This window comes from Cariama cristata, unplaced genomic scaffold, assembly GCF_000690535.1.
Source record: "Cariama cristata isolate BGI_N322 unplaced genomic scaffold, ASM69053v1 scaffold38416, whole genome shotgun sequence".
In the NCBI taxonomy this organism is placed as follows: Eukaryota; Metazoa; Chordata; class Aves; order Cariamiformes; family Cariamidae; genus Cariama; species Cariama cristata.
Genome location: NW_009621047.1, coordinates 1 through 14,031, shown reverse-complemented (window position 1 = coordinate 14,031; position 14,031 = coordinate 1). Strand labels below are relative to the sequence as shown.

At 51.0% G+C, this 14,031-nt stretch overlaps 2 protein-coding genes across 2 annotated transcripts; one reads left to right on the top strand and one right to left on the bottom strand.

Moving 5' to 3' along the window:
- Positions 1–2,195: 2,195 nt before the first annotated feature.
- On the top strand, positions 2,196–7,630 carry WBP2NL (WBP2 N-terminal like). The gene is made up of 7 exons (XM_009701818.1): positions 2,196–2,369; positions 2,915–3,050; positions 4,585–4,677; positions 5,509–5,727; positions 6,142–6,270; positions 6,604–6,680; positions 7,583–7,630. The coding sequence occupies exons 1-7, from the start codon at positions 2,196–2,198 to the stop codon at positions 7,628–7,630; spliced, it is 876 nt and encodes a 291-aa protein (XP_009700120.1).
- A 3,622-nt stretch (positions 7,631–11,252) lies between these two features.
- On the bottom strand, positions 11,253–14,022 carry NAGA (N-acetylgalactosaminidase, alpha-; the record flags this gene model as incomplete). Its single annotated transcript, XM_009701819.1, has 6 exons — positions 11,253–11,435; positions 11,681–11,824; positions 12,031–12,228; positions 12,688–12,849; positions 13,492–13,586; positions 13,830–14,022. Coding segments are annotated over 6 exons (975 nt in total), but the record flags the coding sequence as incomplete, so codon positions are not given.
- Between the last annotated feature and the right edge of the window lie 9 nt (positions 14,023–14,031).

Sequence of the window (14,031 nt, the reverse complement as noted above, 5' to 3'; positions counted from 1 at the left end):
CCCGTCTTCACCGCTGAAGCTCGGCGGTCCTTAGTGCCCCTCCAGCGGGTGTCGTGCCTGCGGAGTGAGCTGCCATCGCCTGTAGGAGCCAAGGACTTGGGGTTTTTTTGGGTGTTTTTTTGGGTGTTTTTTTGGTTTTTTTTGTATGTCATGCAGTTAGTGATGTCAGAGAGGCAGAGACCGCTTAAGGTAGGAGTCTTAGTCAGTTGAATTCAAAGTAAGGAAAACTTGTAATCAGAGGCGAGGCCTGAGCAGAGCAGGTCCCCTCCTCGGGGCAGGGGGAGCGAGTCTCGTCGTGACAGCTGCCCGACACCTGCCCTTGCCTCGAGTGGGGAGTGACGGACCAGCCCGACGGGCTTGGGCTTCGCTTTGGTTGTGTTTGGGTGCTCCCGGCATCCTGGCCTTGGCTAGAGAAATCCTAAAAACCAGAGGTCCAGTAAAGGATCGTCGAGTTGTTTTGAGGCTGGTAAAAAATAGGAAAAATACTCTCTAAAAATGTGCTCCAAATAAAGTTGAGTTCATAACTGACTGCTAATACTTCAGTCAGGGAAGTCCTTTGACCTGTAGAGCTTTTGCTGGTTTAAAGGAGGTCTCTCGATCCTTGACCTCAAGCCATTCTTCGAGGTGCTGCTTAGTGACAGGGGAGTGCAGCGTGGCTCTGCGGGGTGCGCAGTCCTCCTGTGACAGCCCCGGATGGGCATGCAGGTGCAAACCAGTTCAGCAGCCTAATTACTCCCAGTGGTGGTGGCTACCTGTTATTTGCTTGTGTGTGTAGCTGGCAAGGAGTAAACTTTATAGTCACTACGTAGAAATTCTTCCCAGTGAGGCAAACTGACGTGAAACGCTGCTGCAGGACGTGGTTGAGGAAGTGTTGTGGTAAGATCCAAGCTGTCAAGGAGTTGGTTTTATTTAACTTGGAAGAAATGTTTCCCCTTTGCGTCTTGGAAACGGAAAGAGCTCTGCTGCCTGCTCAGTCTGTCCCTCCCAGCCAGTCTGAAAATCTGCATCCAGCTCAGCTATGAAGTAATGTCCCAGGAGAATTTCTTGGTCAGGTTGGTTTTTTGTCTCATTAAAGCTAGACTTTTTAACATCTTCCTCCTTGGATAGCTGCATTTTTCAGATACATTTATACTGTTATGTTTTTCTCTTCCCTAAAGAGCACATGACCTGAAACTCAGGGCTTTTGGTTGTTTTCCCATGTGGTGGCCCTGCTGATTCCTCCCTTCCCCCAACAGTTTTGCAACTTCCTGACTCCTGACTTGATCTGGCTTCTCCACTACGCTGATCGGAATACATAAGGATTACTTTAGATCCGGCCTCTTCAGGCTTGGCTTGGGTTAGGGTTTTGTGTTTTCTTTTTCCATGCTCTTGAACCATAAAATGCCTCGGATTCTTCTGCCATTGTAACATGCTGCCAGCTTGTCACCCCCAAGGCTCTTTTGTTTATTCTGCAAATTTTCTTACTGAGTAATACGTTTAGGATCTGCCCTGTAGATTCAGTGACATACTTTCCCAAGTTGACTGTTTCATTTTTCCTGAAAATATATTTAATTTTTCAGTCACCTCCATACCTTTGACCCTGCAGTCTTCACAGTTCTCATCTGGCTTTGTGTCATTAGCAGACTTAGCTAATGTTTCCGTACGTATCCAACAATAATAACCTTATTGCTGCCATTACTGGCGCCTCGTTTTGTTCCTTAGCATGGTGCTGTTTATTGCAAATATCTACTTAAACCAAGTGAAGCAGGGTCAGCAGTCAGGGAATTAGTGAAGCAGCTTCCTCAGTTTGCACAGCGGGTGCGGTGTTACAGCAGTGCTGCTTTCCTGTGCGGTGGCCAGTCCTGGATTTGAGCATGGCTTTGGAGAGAGAGGCTTGCTCTGAGATGATACCTTGGCTTCAAGGGGGTGGGTCAGACACCTCAGCCCTTTCTGTGCCCTGACCTTTGGGCTGAGGCTCTTCTCATGCGGAGAGAGGAATTCCTCAGCCTGGTGGTTTTGAAGACAAAGAGAAACTGTCATTTGAAGCTTCCCTTTGTAGAGGGCGAGCAGGGGTTGTCACAGGTGAGAGGATGAATTCTTCCGCTCTGCGTGAATCGTCCCTTTCCCTTCAAAGGAAAAACGGCAGGGCTACATCAGAACCGAGTCTTTTGGGATAATATCCAGAGTGTCCAGTGTGCTGTCCCCCTCCCTGTGTGATGGGTGTGTGTGTCAGAGCTGTTGCTGAGTTTGTCTCTCCAATTTGTCCAATTTCCTCCTGTAGTGTTCTCAAACAGTGTAAAGATGTGGAGCTCTCCTTCAGTGACGTGACGGGCAAGCCTGAAGCCTTCAAAGGCACCAAGAAAGGGATGCTGTATCTCACCCCTTACAGGGTAAGTCCGATGCCAGCAGGGCTGCTTCTTTCTCAAGGGATCTTGTAGATGTTAGACCAGAAACCTCATTGGTGATAAAAGAAGTGATTTTTGTTATGGGAGGAACCACTGAGAAAAGGGTGGAGAGAGGTGGGAGAAGGGAAGATGGAAATAGGATAGTTTGTGCCTGTGTCACAATCCCAGTTCCTTACAAAGGCACATGCAGTCCTGGAAATCACTGTCCAGAGAACACACTTCATATAATGTGTCAGTCAGTATTACTTTCTCTGGAAACTGTCGTCATAGCTTATCCTTAAAAACCAGAACAATAAAACTCTGTGAATGTGCATGAGTGTTTTAAGTGGTATATTATTTTGCAACGTACATGCTTCAGGCAAATGAGCCATGTGCCATCAAATCTGTTTAGGATCCCGCAGTGTTAAAGCTGTGAGATAGCACAATGCATACTCATACCAGGAGTTTTGGATGCTTCTACAACTAGAACTCTGTGACCACCCTTTATATCTAATCGAAGTAATTCAGAGGCGTTCCCTCCTGTCTTGCAGATGATCTTTGTGTCAAAGGGCAAGGATCCTATGCAGTCTTTCATGATGCCGTTTTATTTGGTGAAAGGATGCTCAATCGAGCAGCCTGTTTTTTCTGCCAATTACATCAAAGGACAGATTCAGGCCGAGGCAGGAGGTATGTGCCAGTGCTTTGTAGACTGAACTCTTCCCAAGTGTCACAAGTCCTTTTGTGCTGAACATCAGACTTACGTGCACAGGAAGGACGGACAGAGTAGCTGTGGCAGTATGGCTAGCATGTCCCCGCTGAGGTCACTTGTGTCTTCTGAACTTTAAGGCACTGCTGCTGTGTCACTTTCTGCCCCCAAAGCTCGTAACTGCCTTTCACAGGATCACTTTTGTTTAATCCTGTAACTTCGATCTTGCTGTGTATCTCGTGTTTACTCGCTTTCTGCATGTGCTTATTTTCTCCTGTCTTTGACCTGGGCGGGTGGGTGGGTAAGTGACCAAGTCACCAGTCATTGGTATCGACAGAATTAGCAACCGCTTTTGTTTTCTGGAGGTCGGTAGCCACTTACCGACTCAGGTACATTTGCGTGCATCTTGGAGGCTGCTGTATATCATTAATTTAGCTTCGTTCCTAATTTGACGATGAAACTGTGGTAAGACAGCCAATGTCGTGACCAAACATAAGGAATTGCAGAAGACAAACAGGGATTAAAAACAAGGCTTCTGGTTCAAATTTCTTCCGTCTTCAGCCCTGGCATTAGTTTAGGTGCATTTTGATGACATCTGGAGAGCTTATGTTTTTCCTTTCTGTTGGTAACAATGCTTTAAAGTGACTGAGTCCTCTGGGGATTGTGGATCAGCCCACTTTTTCTGGCTGAAGTCATATTGAGACAGTGGTTTTAAAGAGGTGAGTCTCCAAGGGGATGACTTTATCCGTGGTGGATTGTTTTGTTACGTTTCTATGCTTTATTTCTACTTTGTCCCTGAGAAACTATCTCTACTTTTGTTCACTTTCTTGTTAGACAAGGAAGATAAATCTTATTTTATGAAATCTTTTATTTAAATGACATCTTTTTTCTAAAAAGACCAAAAAACTGAAGCACGCCCCAAAAAACCCTACCAAAAAAGCCCCTACAAAACAAAGTGCTCTTACTTATCTTGCAATATCATCGCCTACTTGCAATTTTTCAGAAAAATTGCTGTTGTATCTAAGCATTTATAATCTGTCTGAGCTTCTGTGGGTCAAAGAGATTAAAAATGTTGCATTTGATTTAAATCCTAGCTTGAGTTGCAGATCCTGATCTGAGTCGACTGTGGTCAGCATTAAAACTTCATTTGAGGACTTTCAATTAAAACCCTCCGTGAATTAAGTGTTCTTTCTTTACACTGTGTTCATTATTAGGTTCTATTAAACCTTTCAGAAAAGAACAAAACAACTTAGTATCTAGAGCAGGCTGCTTCTATGTAACTATAGTGAGGATTGTCTTTTAAAGGGTAGAGAAATAAATTCCTTATCTTCTTGAGATGCCGGTTTGGGGGACATCTGATAGCAACGCCACGACTCTTTCCTCCTGGCAATAGGACGCAAAATACTTCTGAAATAAAGAATTAAAAAAAATAATTGGAGTATTAAGTGTTTTGCTGTGTTGACTGCTACTGAGGAGGTTAACAGTCTGTTTTAATTCTAACTCTCTCTCCCCTAGGTGGCTGGGAAGGGCAGGGGACATTTAAACTGACTTTCAACAGTGGAGGAGCCATTGAGTTTGGACAGTTGATGTTCAAAGCTGCCTCTAATGGTACGGGATCTTCAGAGCCTGCGGTTCCCCCACGGCTGGCTGAGCTAGTTAGAGAGTCGTGCTCTTTTTGAACTCCATGGGAAGAAGGGTACCCTATGCGCTCTTCCACAGCAATGTATTTTTTTCTCTTTCCAGGGGAGTTTTTGTTTTCCCTTCCAATCCTTTTTCTTTATTTCATCTTCGTGCATTGTGCAGTCAGAATATTCTGGGGTTTGTGCTTCTGAGGTGGACCGCATTTTTCTACGCAACCTTATTCCTCCTGGAATAAAGTTGAAATATGTGATGGTGAAAAATTGATTCACTTACCTACCCTCAGCTTAGTTCTGTGATAGTGGAGTAAGATGGGGGAAGTTAACGTGCGCATTTGGAGAGGGGGGAAAATAAATTATAAAAAATAACTTCTGTTTAAAACTTTCAGATGGGGGAAAAATGTACTTTTTTTTTTTTTAAACCCTGATAGCAAAGTGTCCTTTTTAAAGAAATGTGCATTTAAAAATGTACATTTTTTTTTCTGATAAGAAAGGATAAAAAGAAGAAAAAACCACCCTACTGATACTTGCTTTAGAATGGTCTTTTCTTCCAGGAGTGGGAGGTCTGTGATGGGACTGGTACCTGATAGCTAGTATTTTTGCAGCTGCTTTCCTTTAGCACCCTGTGAACTCACAGCGAGGACACTAATGCTTTTCAAGCCCAGTACTATGCCAGGACTGTGTAGTGAATTTAGACGAAGGGAAATGGTGCTGCATGGACAGGACTATTTTTCCTTCTATTCTTATTATATATTTAGTTGTAACAAAAGGATGTCTGGCTTACTAAATGTGTACTCCTTAGCTTCTAGTGGCGTTCCTCTCCAGAACCCTGGCTATGGCTATACACCTGTGCCCGGAGGGTATGCACCCGCCCCGCCTGCTCCTGGGGGTTATTCACCTGCGCCGGGGGGCTATGCTGCTCCTCCACCACCAAACGGACCGTATCCTTATACACCACCGCCAATGAATGCCTATGGACCTGCTCCACAGCCCATGGGATATCCGTACGCCCAGACTCCAGGTTTGGAAGTTGTGTCACGATGACTAGCAGGGTGTGTTTGGTGTTAGTTGTAAAGAAATCAGAATGGTACAGGGAGGGTTACTGTAATTTTGTCTTTGTCAAGGATCCTTGTCGTTGCAAAAATCTGTTGCGTGCTGTTGATCGCACTGGTGTGTCTCTATAGCTGCAGCTGGATAGGAGGTGAAAATGTGGTTTGTAAGTTGTGCTGCTGCTTGGCAGAGAATTGTTGCCTGCTGGCATGACGGGCATTAGCAAAATGTCACATCCCTGCTGTCTGCATCCCTGCCAAGCCTGCTGAGCTTCCCTCACCACTGCTCTTTGTCCAGAGCTGATGTGCTGCTGGGCCTGGGAGCTCCCTTCCCCTCTGTCCCATTGCCATGGTCCAAAGCATCGATCCGATGTCATCTTTTTCAGGTATTTACCCACCGCTTCCAAACATGAACCCCGTGTATGTGCCACCTCCTCCCCCCTACTCCGGGCCATCTCCTGCAGGACCCTCGGCCCCCTCAGCTCCTCCAGCCTGGGTGGGCCCAGGGATGCCAGGTAAATGGGACTGGGGGGGTGCTGCCAGGGTCCAGGCACAAAAGGGGGGCTTGGGCTGTGGGTGGTGGGGTGGGGAAGCTGTTGTTCTTGCAGGAGCTCAAAGTTGTCTTTATTATTTGAGATAACAAAGTGTGGGGGCAGCCGCTCAGCTTGTGGTCAGGTCTAGCCAGCTTGCAGCTTTCCTGACCTGCTCGGAGCTCAAACCCAGGCTGCTGCAGTTCCTGTTGGCTCTTTGGACCTTTGTGACCTCCTCAAAAGAGCTGCGGCCAGGGAGAAGGCTCTGGGGCTTGGGCCACTGCCCAAGGCATGTAAGATGGCTTCTTTCCTTTCTAGGGGACAGTAAGGCCATGGAAGCCGCTTCCAGTGCCTATTACAACCCTGCCAACCCACACAATGTGTACATGCCCATGGTGAGTAGCGCGCCTGTGGTCTGCGTGTCCCTGCTCCCTCTTCTGTCACTAGTAGAGACAGTGGTTTGCTTTCCTAGCAAAGTCTAGCGTGCCTTTCCATTGAATGTGCACCGAAGGTATGCGTTTTCCTGGGAGGGAGGCGTGGTTGTTGGTCCCATGAAGAAGGCTTGTTAAATCCACAGTCAGGAAAGGAGGAGGGCGTTGCGATTCATCCAGTAACAGCCGTTCGGTATTGGTCTTAGCTTAAAGGCGTAACAAATCTGCATGGGCACAGAGAACACACAGAGCTCTCCGCTTCCGTTGGACCTGAAAGCGGGGAGAGTTAAAGAAGAGCAGGTCGCTTAAGGATGAGAGCATGTGGGTTTCTCTTTAATTATTTTTTTTTCCTGGGCTGCATGGAGATGGGGAGGTCTCTTGCTGTTCAGTCAGTGGCAGCCAGTAGGTAGGCTGTAGCCTACACCTGGTACGTGACAGCCAGTCCGCCTGTGCCTCACGTGGCTCTGCGGTGGGCTGGAGACCGAGGGAGCAGCAAAGCTGGCCCTCAGACTGGGGGCTTGCTGTCTGCTGGGTCAGAGCTATGAACATCAGCAGAGCCAGAGCCCTGGAAGTGAAGGGAGGATGGTGATTGAAACAGATTAAACGGTCTATTTGCAACAGACCGTTTGTTACCTGGTTTTGAGGGGACCTTTGCTAGGAACGTTATGGGAGGCAGCATATATCCTGGAGCATAACTGATCCTAGAGAGGAATGGTGTGATGAAATGACAGCTTAAAACAGAGCACCTGGCTCTGTCTGTAGCTCACTGAAGAGCAGTCATTTCGTGTAAGCCAGGCCTGGGAACACCTAGGAAGAGCTTGTCATAAAACGAGCAGGGTTGTTGACTCTGCTGTATCTCCTTCCAGGATCAGCCGCCTCCTTACACACCTCCTGAGGATAAGAAGAACAACTAACAGAAGGGAATCGCAACCAGCCTCCCACACTCTCTCTCCCTGAAGACAACTTGGCTGTTACTACTGCTCGAGTTAGCGTATCTCTAGGTCTCTTTGTATATACACAGTATTTGTAGCGCTGGGCAGCTGAGCACCTGCCCTCCTTAAACTTAGGTCAGTGGCAATACAAGGCGGAACAAGAGCACTCTCCTGCTTATTTGCTTTATCTCATGGGGTCGAAGCACTAACCTTTTGCTCTGCCATTGGCTTGAGGAGAGAGATGGACATCTTAAACTATCAGTAGACCACATCACTAATCTAGGACTAAAATATGAAGGCTCTGGGATCTTGGAGTAAAACTACTTGGAATGCCAAAATTTTGACTTCTTCTGAAGCACCATCCAAGGGGAAAGGTATAGAGAGCCATGAGGTTCCTTGCATAGACCCTTGGGTGCCCCAGAAAGGTGTTAAATTTCCTTAAATGCTGACACGGCTCGGCGTGAGATGGGACTCTGGAAATCCTGGGTCGTGCTGGAAGCGTGTGTTTCATGTCCTGGACTAACTTGCCATGGTGTGACAAACTTGGGAAGTGCATCCCAAGAGACATTGAGGCATTTGGCTGTGCAAGAGGGAAGGGGATGGGCCGTGGCCAGCCTGCCTTTGTAGGCATCGAATAGAAAAGCAAACAAAGGTGTGCTGCAGGGCGGTGAGCGGATCCTGGCAGGCGTGCAAATCAGTCTTCCTTTCCCTCGCCTAGAAGCAGGTCCCAGATCTGCACAATGATCTCGTGTCAAGCAGCTGTTCTTCAAGCGTAAAGGAGTCAAGCACTGCACAGGAGGCTGCTTGCCTTGGAGCAAAATGCCTTACATTAGGAAGATGATGTGGCACTAGCCTTGTCAGGAGGTGGGGCCCGCAACCCTGGCTCCTTCGGCTGAGCAAGCTTGTGTTGCCTGTTGGCTCCGTGGGGGAAAACCGGCCTTCGTCTCTTCCTTGGGCCGCTACAGCCCCCGCATGTGTGCCCACATCTGAGCAGCATGGGAGGGCAGGTGCTGTGACACAGGAGCTGGGTTGCTTAGGGGTGCAGTGCCCTCTCTCAGCTGGGAACCGCTGTCTGGTGTGGATGTTCCTAACACTTGGCCACAACCTCTCCTTCTTCTGTAGGACCTCGTGACATTAAACCTGCTCTGAAGAGTCTCTCTGGTCTGGTGGAGACCCCTTTACATATGGGTGATTGTACTCCCTCCTGCAGCCTTCCTGCCCTCACAGGGAAGGGGAAGGAGTGTTTTCCCTCTTCCTTCCATGTGTGCCAGGGCTCTCCTGTAAGCCAGGCTTGCACGACTTGCAAGTGTGAATTCCTAAAGCAGCCCTGCATGGGTGGAAGTAAATTTCCTTATCTATAAACACCTTTTAAGGCTGAGTTAGAGATACTCTAATAACTCTGTATTTTTTTAAAAAAAAAAAAACCAAACCATGAATGTTTGTAACTTTTTGAATTGCACTTTAATACAGGAGTGTTGATACCTTTAGCTGCCTGTTCACTGTTATGTGGTGTGGTGACCTCCGTTCCTGCCTACTGCGCGGAAGGCTGGAACAAACGACAGCCACTGCTCTTCTCTCGGGTCAGCTGCGGGCCAGCCCTCCTCTCTCTCTGGTGCACCGCTAAGCTGGATCTGGAATCAAGTAACGGGGGGGGAGAAAAGAAGGTGGGGCTCATCCTCTTGGTGCCTGGGGAGGGTGGAAGGCTGGTTTGTGCCTTTGCTCTCGCCCAGATATCCAGAACTGGCACGTGTTCCTGTCCTCAGGGCAGGCACAACACCGCATTTCGTGGGAGCTGTGTCACCACCCTGCTCCTCACTACGGCTGTACCTCTGTGTAGCACCTCTCCCATCTACATTCACTGCCAGAGGGAAGGCCTGTCTTTAAAAGGAACTCCTTGCTACCAAGTTTTTTTTCCAGTGAGGGAAAAATAAATATGTGTAAAGGAAAATGGCACTTAACGGTGGAGTGGAAAATGTTTCCCTTTACACGATGTAATTACTGGAATGCCATTTCCTACTCTGCATCAGTCCAGTCGCTAACAGGAAGCCAGTTCTCTTTCTTGGCATGGTTTTTCCTGTTTTGAGGTGATGAACCAAGTGGCTATAGCTAGCAACACTGAATAAACATGAAACAGAGAGCCTGTGACCTGCTTCCCCTTTATTTCAATTAATTGGTCTCCGTCACTCCCCAGAACAAAGCCAGCTCCTGTATACAGACGTGAAGTGCACTCGTGCTTTCTCGTTAGCACTGCAAGCATCGTGTTCGGTATCGTGCTGCTGCGCTCCGAGGAAGTTTCTGGAAGTGGCCAGAATCGGCCATTTGGTCCTGCAGGAATCAGAGTGGGTGGATGACCAGGAACCCTCCAGCATCTGCACAGAAAGGGGAAACTTTTTCTTCATCTAAAATGTGGTATTTCCCCAGTCTGAGGCTTAATCTTGTGTCGGTCTCCCTGGGCTGCAATCTGAAGAGGCAATCTTCACAAATGCTGCGCCCCTCTCCAGGGCAGTTGGGGCAGGCCGTGTCTCGCCTGAAACTCCTCCATCGGATGTGCGCTGTACGAAGGCGAAGCAGTTGAGGGCTTTAGAGCCTGTCCTGCTGCACGCTTTGTTTATTAGTGCAGGCTCCTCCTCAGGATGGAGCTGTGGATGTAGCTGTCCTTGGGAGAAGGACGAGCCTTTCCCTGAGAAACCCTGAGTGTTCAGCCTGCTGGAGGAGCGCCTGAGCCCCCTTTTAGTAGGAATTTTCTGCTGGAGCAAGAACAGGATGGCAGGCACCTGGGACCATCTCCCAACTTGAAAGACAACCTCAACCGAGCATTGGCATCTTCCTGATGGCTCTGCAGTTTTTGGTGCTGTACCACAGCAGGGCTGCTGGGGTTGCGCACGGCCAATAGAGGTTGTTTTTTTGCTCCACTCTGCCATAAACTGATCCCAGAGGGGCTTTAATACAACGCTAGCACGCGTGCTAGGCTGTAGTAGTGCTGGCATCCAGGGACCTGGCAGCAGGAGCAGGCCAGCAAGCAAAGCCTCTTGCACAGGACCGACACGCCTCCAGGAGCTCTTGGTCCCGGGGAGGGTACGCGGGAAGGGTGCAGCCCTACAGACAGCCCTTTAGTCTAAGCCTAGTTGATTATAGCAAAGGAAAGGTGACCAGGTCTGATCCTGGAGGCTGACGCCATCACACATGGGGGAGGTCACTACCCTAGAAGATACTGAAGCATCCCAAGCCTTTCTACAGGTACAGTTTAAACAGCCCCGGCAGCAGTCAGTGGTACCCAGCTCGACGCAGTGAAGTGCTCAGGTGTCAGAGCTGACAAACTCCAGCGGTGGCTGGGCTCTGCTTGCACGGCATCTTCCACAGGAGGATCTCAAGAGCGATTGCAATCACCGAGGAGTTATGCTTTGCACACCCTTAGGAGGTGGGGAAGAAGAATTCCTGCTTTACGCAGACTGAGTAGACATCATTGAGCTGGTAGCAGAGGAAGAGTCGCTCCCCGGCGCTGTTGGGCACGCCAACGAAAGGCACTTGTGCAGCGAAGAGCCACGTGCCCCAGGGTCTCGCAGCTCACCCCGGCACTGACCCACACCCCATCCGCTGAGCCTCGTCACAGGAGGACCGGGCGGACACCCTCGCGGGGGGCTTGCTGTCTGACAAGGCGCCAGGGCTGCGCCGGGAGCGCCATGGGATAGAGGTACCACATCACCACCCCCGAGGGGTTAATAACGACCGAAAAGCTGTCTCCCGTCTTTAAGCCACTGGTGATCTTCCCGCTGTACACGTCTTGTACCTGGAAGAGAGAGATGGTGGCTACCAGGATTTCCACAGACCTTTCTCCTTGAGGTCCAGCCGTGGTCACTGACAATGGCATGGTGGGACCTGGCATGGGAGGGTGACCCAGTGGGTGGCTGTCCCTTCATCCCCGAGGCAGGCAGTGGGAGTCCTTCCCACAGGGTGTCAAAGGAGGGAGCTGAAAAGAGCGGGATCCAGGTGCTGTGGGACTGCCCCGCTATGCAGCGTGCCAGTGGGGCTCACCTCGTACACGGCGTCCTCGGGGAAGTGCAGCTTGGCCAGGCTGGTAGTGTAGACGAAGGGCGTGTCTGTCCTCCGGCTGAAGAAGACGAGGGCGCTGGCAGCCTGGGACAGCGGGCGCAGGAACACCTCGATGTGGGATTTCTCCTGGAGGTGGGGATGGGTGGGTGAGGCAGAGCTGCTGGGACCAGCCCTGGCCCGTAACTTCTGACCTTGCCCTGCCAGGCTGCGACACCAGCAGGTTCCCAGCTCTCCTGCTCATGTTTCTCTGCATCGCTTCCCTCTCCCTCCTTACTGTGATGCCCCATGCTGCTCCCGTCTGCTCTCCCAAACACATCCACCTTCCCCCTAACCTTGACAATCCTGCGCCCCTGGATTCCCAGGGGGTCCTGGTTGATCTGGATCATCAGGCGGTTTTGTAGGATCTCCTTGGCGCTCGGGGAGATGGTGCGGAGATCCGTGGACATGAGGAGCGGAGCTGCCATCACTGTCCACAAGGCCATTTGGGAGCGTGACTGCTCGTAGCTAAGGCCAAAGTTTCCAATGACGAGCTGGAGAGGAGAAGGTGAAAAAAGATGGGAGAGGCAGAAAAGGGTTAGAAACTTGTCTGCTTGTCACCCCTGGTGATGCTGCAGCCTGCAGGGAGGGAGCACGCATGGGAAACGCACACTTTTGCTTCCTCTCGAGGAGCCTACCACTGCCAGGAGATCCCACCCCTGCCAGGTACTGAGCCATCAGCACAAGTTCAAATGCACTCACTGACAGCCTTCCCTTCACCGCTCTCCCTGCCCAGGCTGCGCAGGGAAGGACAAGGACACCTGGACAGGTACACTCGAGCAGCGAAGGGCTCATTGCAACCACAACTTAGCCAAGGGCAACACGAGCTTTGCTTCTTTGCAGCAAGAGGGCTCCTGCTCCCGGCGCTCTTCCTCTGCGCTGCCCCTCGAAGGGGATCCCTGGAGATCCCCCATCCCCAGCCAGGGTCAAGTGCACCCACCACCCAGCCGTACCATGTCCGGGTCATTCCAGTGGCCAGGGCCAGCTGCCGGCTGCAGCACATCCTGGTTTGCGGAGAACCAGTCCAGGATGGACAGTACGCTGTCCCAGGAGTCCTGGATGTCGTCGTAGTTACGCCACAGGTTGCAGACCTCTGCCAGGATGGTGTAGTTCACCTGGAGAGGAGCACAGGGTGAGGCAGGAGGGAGAAAGGACCCAGTCTGTACGGTGGGGAGCTGCAGCATCCAGAACGTGTGTGAAAGGCAGAGGGATCTGGAGAAGGGCAACATCATGTAAGGAAGGAGGACGGAGTCCTATCCCGATGTGACTGGGCACATCCCAGTACGATAGGATGTCTGGCAAAACAATCACAGAGGCCGTGGGGGAATACGATCGGCTGCAAGAATGAGGGCAGCTCGGGATTGACTCAGAAGGTGGAAGAGGAAATAAATAAATGCGGTCAATTCTCAAGAAACATTACTAGGAGGAACATCCTATTTCGGGCACTTAAACCAGACAGGACCCGTCTCAGAAGAACAGACTGTCAGCATCAACCCCACACCAGCTGAGTGGGGTGGAAAGGGGCACGCCCCAGGGCCTTCTCCCCCCAGACTCCCATCACCTAGCCCTGCTGGGAACCCCAAGTGTCCCCAGATGCCTGGCAGGGAGGCCACAAACCCTCTGAGGACCTGCAGCCCCATCCTACCCAGGGCAGAGCGATAAGTGGGGTGTCGCACCCGGCTCCTGCAGCTCCAAGGAGAGCTCCCTCGGGGCACAGGGGACACGGGGAAACAGCCACTGGATGGGACAACCCTCACCTTGGGGGGCAGCCCCCCCTGATACGCTGGCCAGCTGCAGGAGTAGACGATGGGGCGGCCTGTGGCATTCAAAGCCCTCGCCATTTCTGGGTAGCCTTAGGGAGAGAAGATGACAACTGGTGAAGGGGGCAGCTGGCCCCCCGGACAGGGGGAACCCCGGGCCAGCCTGCCCTCCTGCCTCACACCAGCGCTAGGGCACCCAACTCCCTCCTCTTTGCCCACGAGCTGCAACAGGAGACGCGAGGGAAGAACTGGCTGGCCAAGCATTCCCGCGGACGGCCAGCCACCCCGACCAAAGCAGCGAGGGGAGAAATACCAGTCCGCCAGGGAGCCTTTACCCTCCGCCTGCTCCTCTCCCGACGAGTAGCACCCATCCAGCTTCAGCATGTCCACACCCCACTCCGCAAAGGTCTGGGCGTCCTGCTCCACGAGGTCCAGCGTGGTGCCCGGGTAGCCCCCGCAGGTGAGGGTGCCCAGGTCACCATAAATGCCCAGCTTCAGGCCCCGGGCATGGACCTGCGAGGAGAGGAGAGCTGCAAG

Excerpts from the sequence above, each read along its gene's own strand:
- WBP2NL (XM_009701818.1), top strand. The coding sequence starts at position 2,196 with ATGGGTGTGTGTGTCAGAGCTGTTGCTGAGTTTGTCTCTCCAATTTGT. Across the intron at positions 6,271-6,603 it reads GGTGGGCCCAGGGATGCCAG|GGGACAGTAAGGCCATGGAA; the intron begins GTAAATGGGACT and ends TTTCCTTTCTAG. Across the intron at positions 6,681-7,582 it reads ACAATGTGTACATGCCCATG|GATCAGCCGCCTCCTTACAC; the intron begins GTGAGTAGCGCG and ends ATCTCCTTCCAG.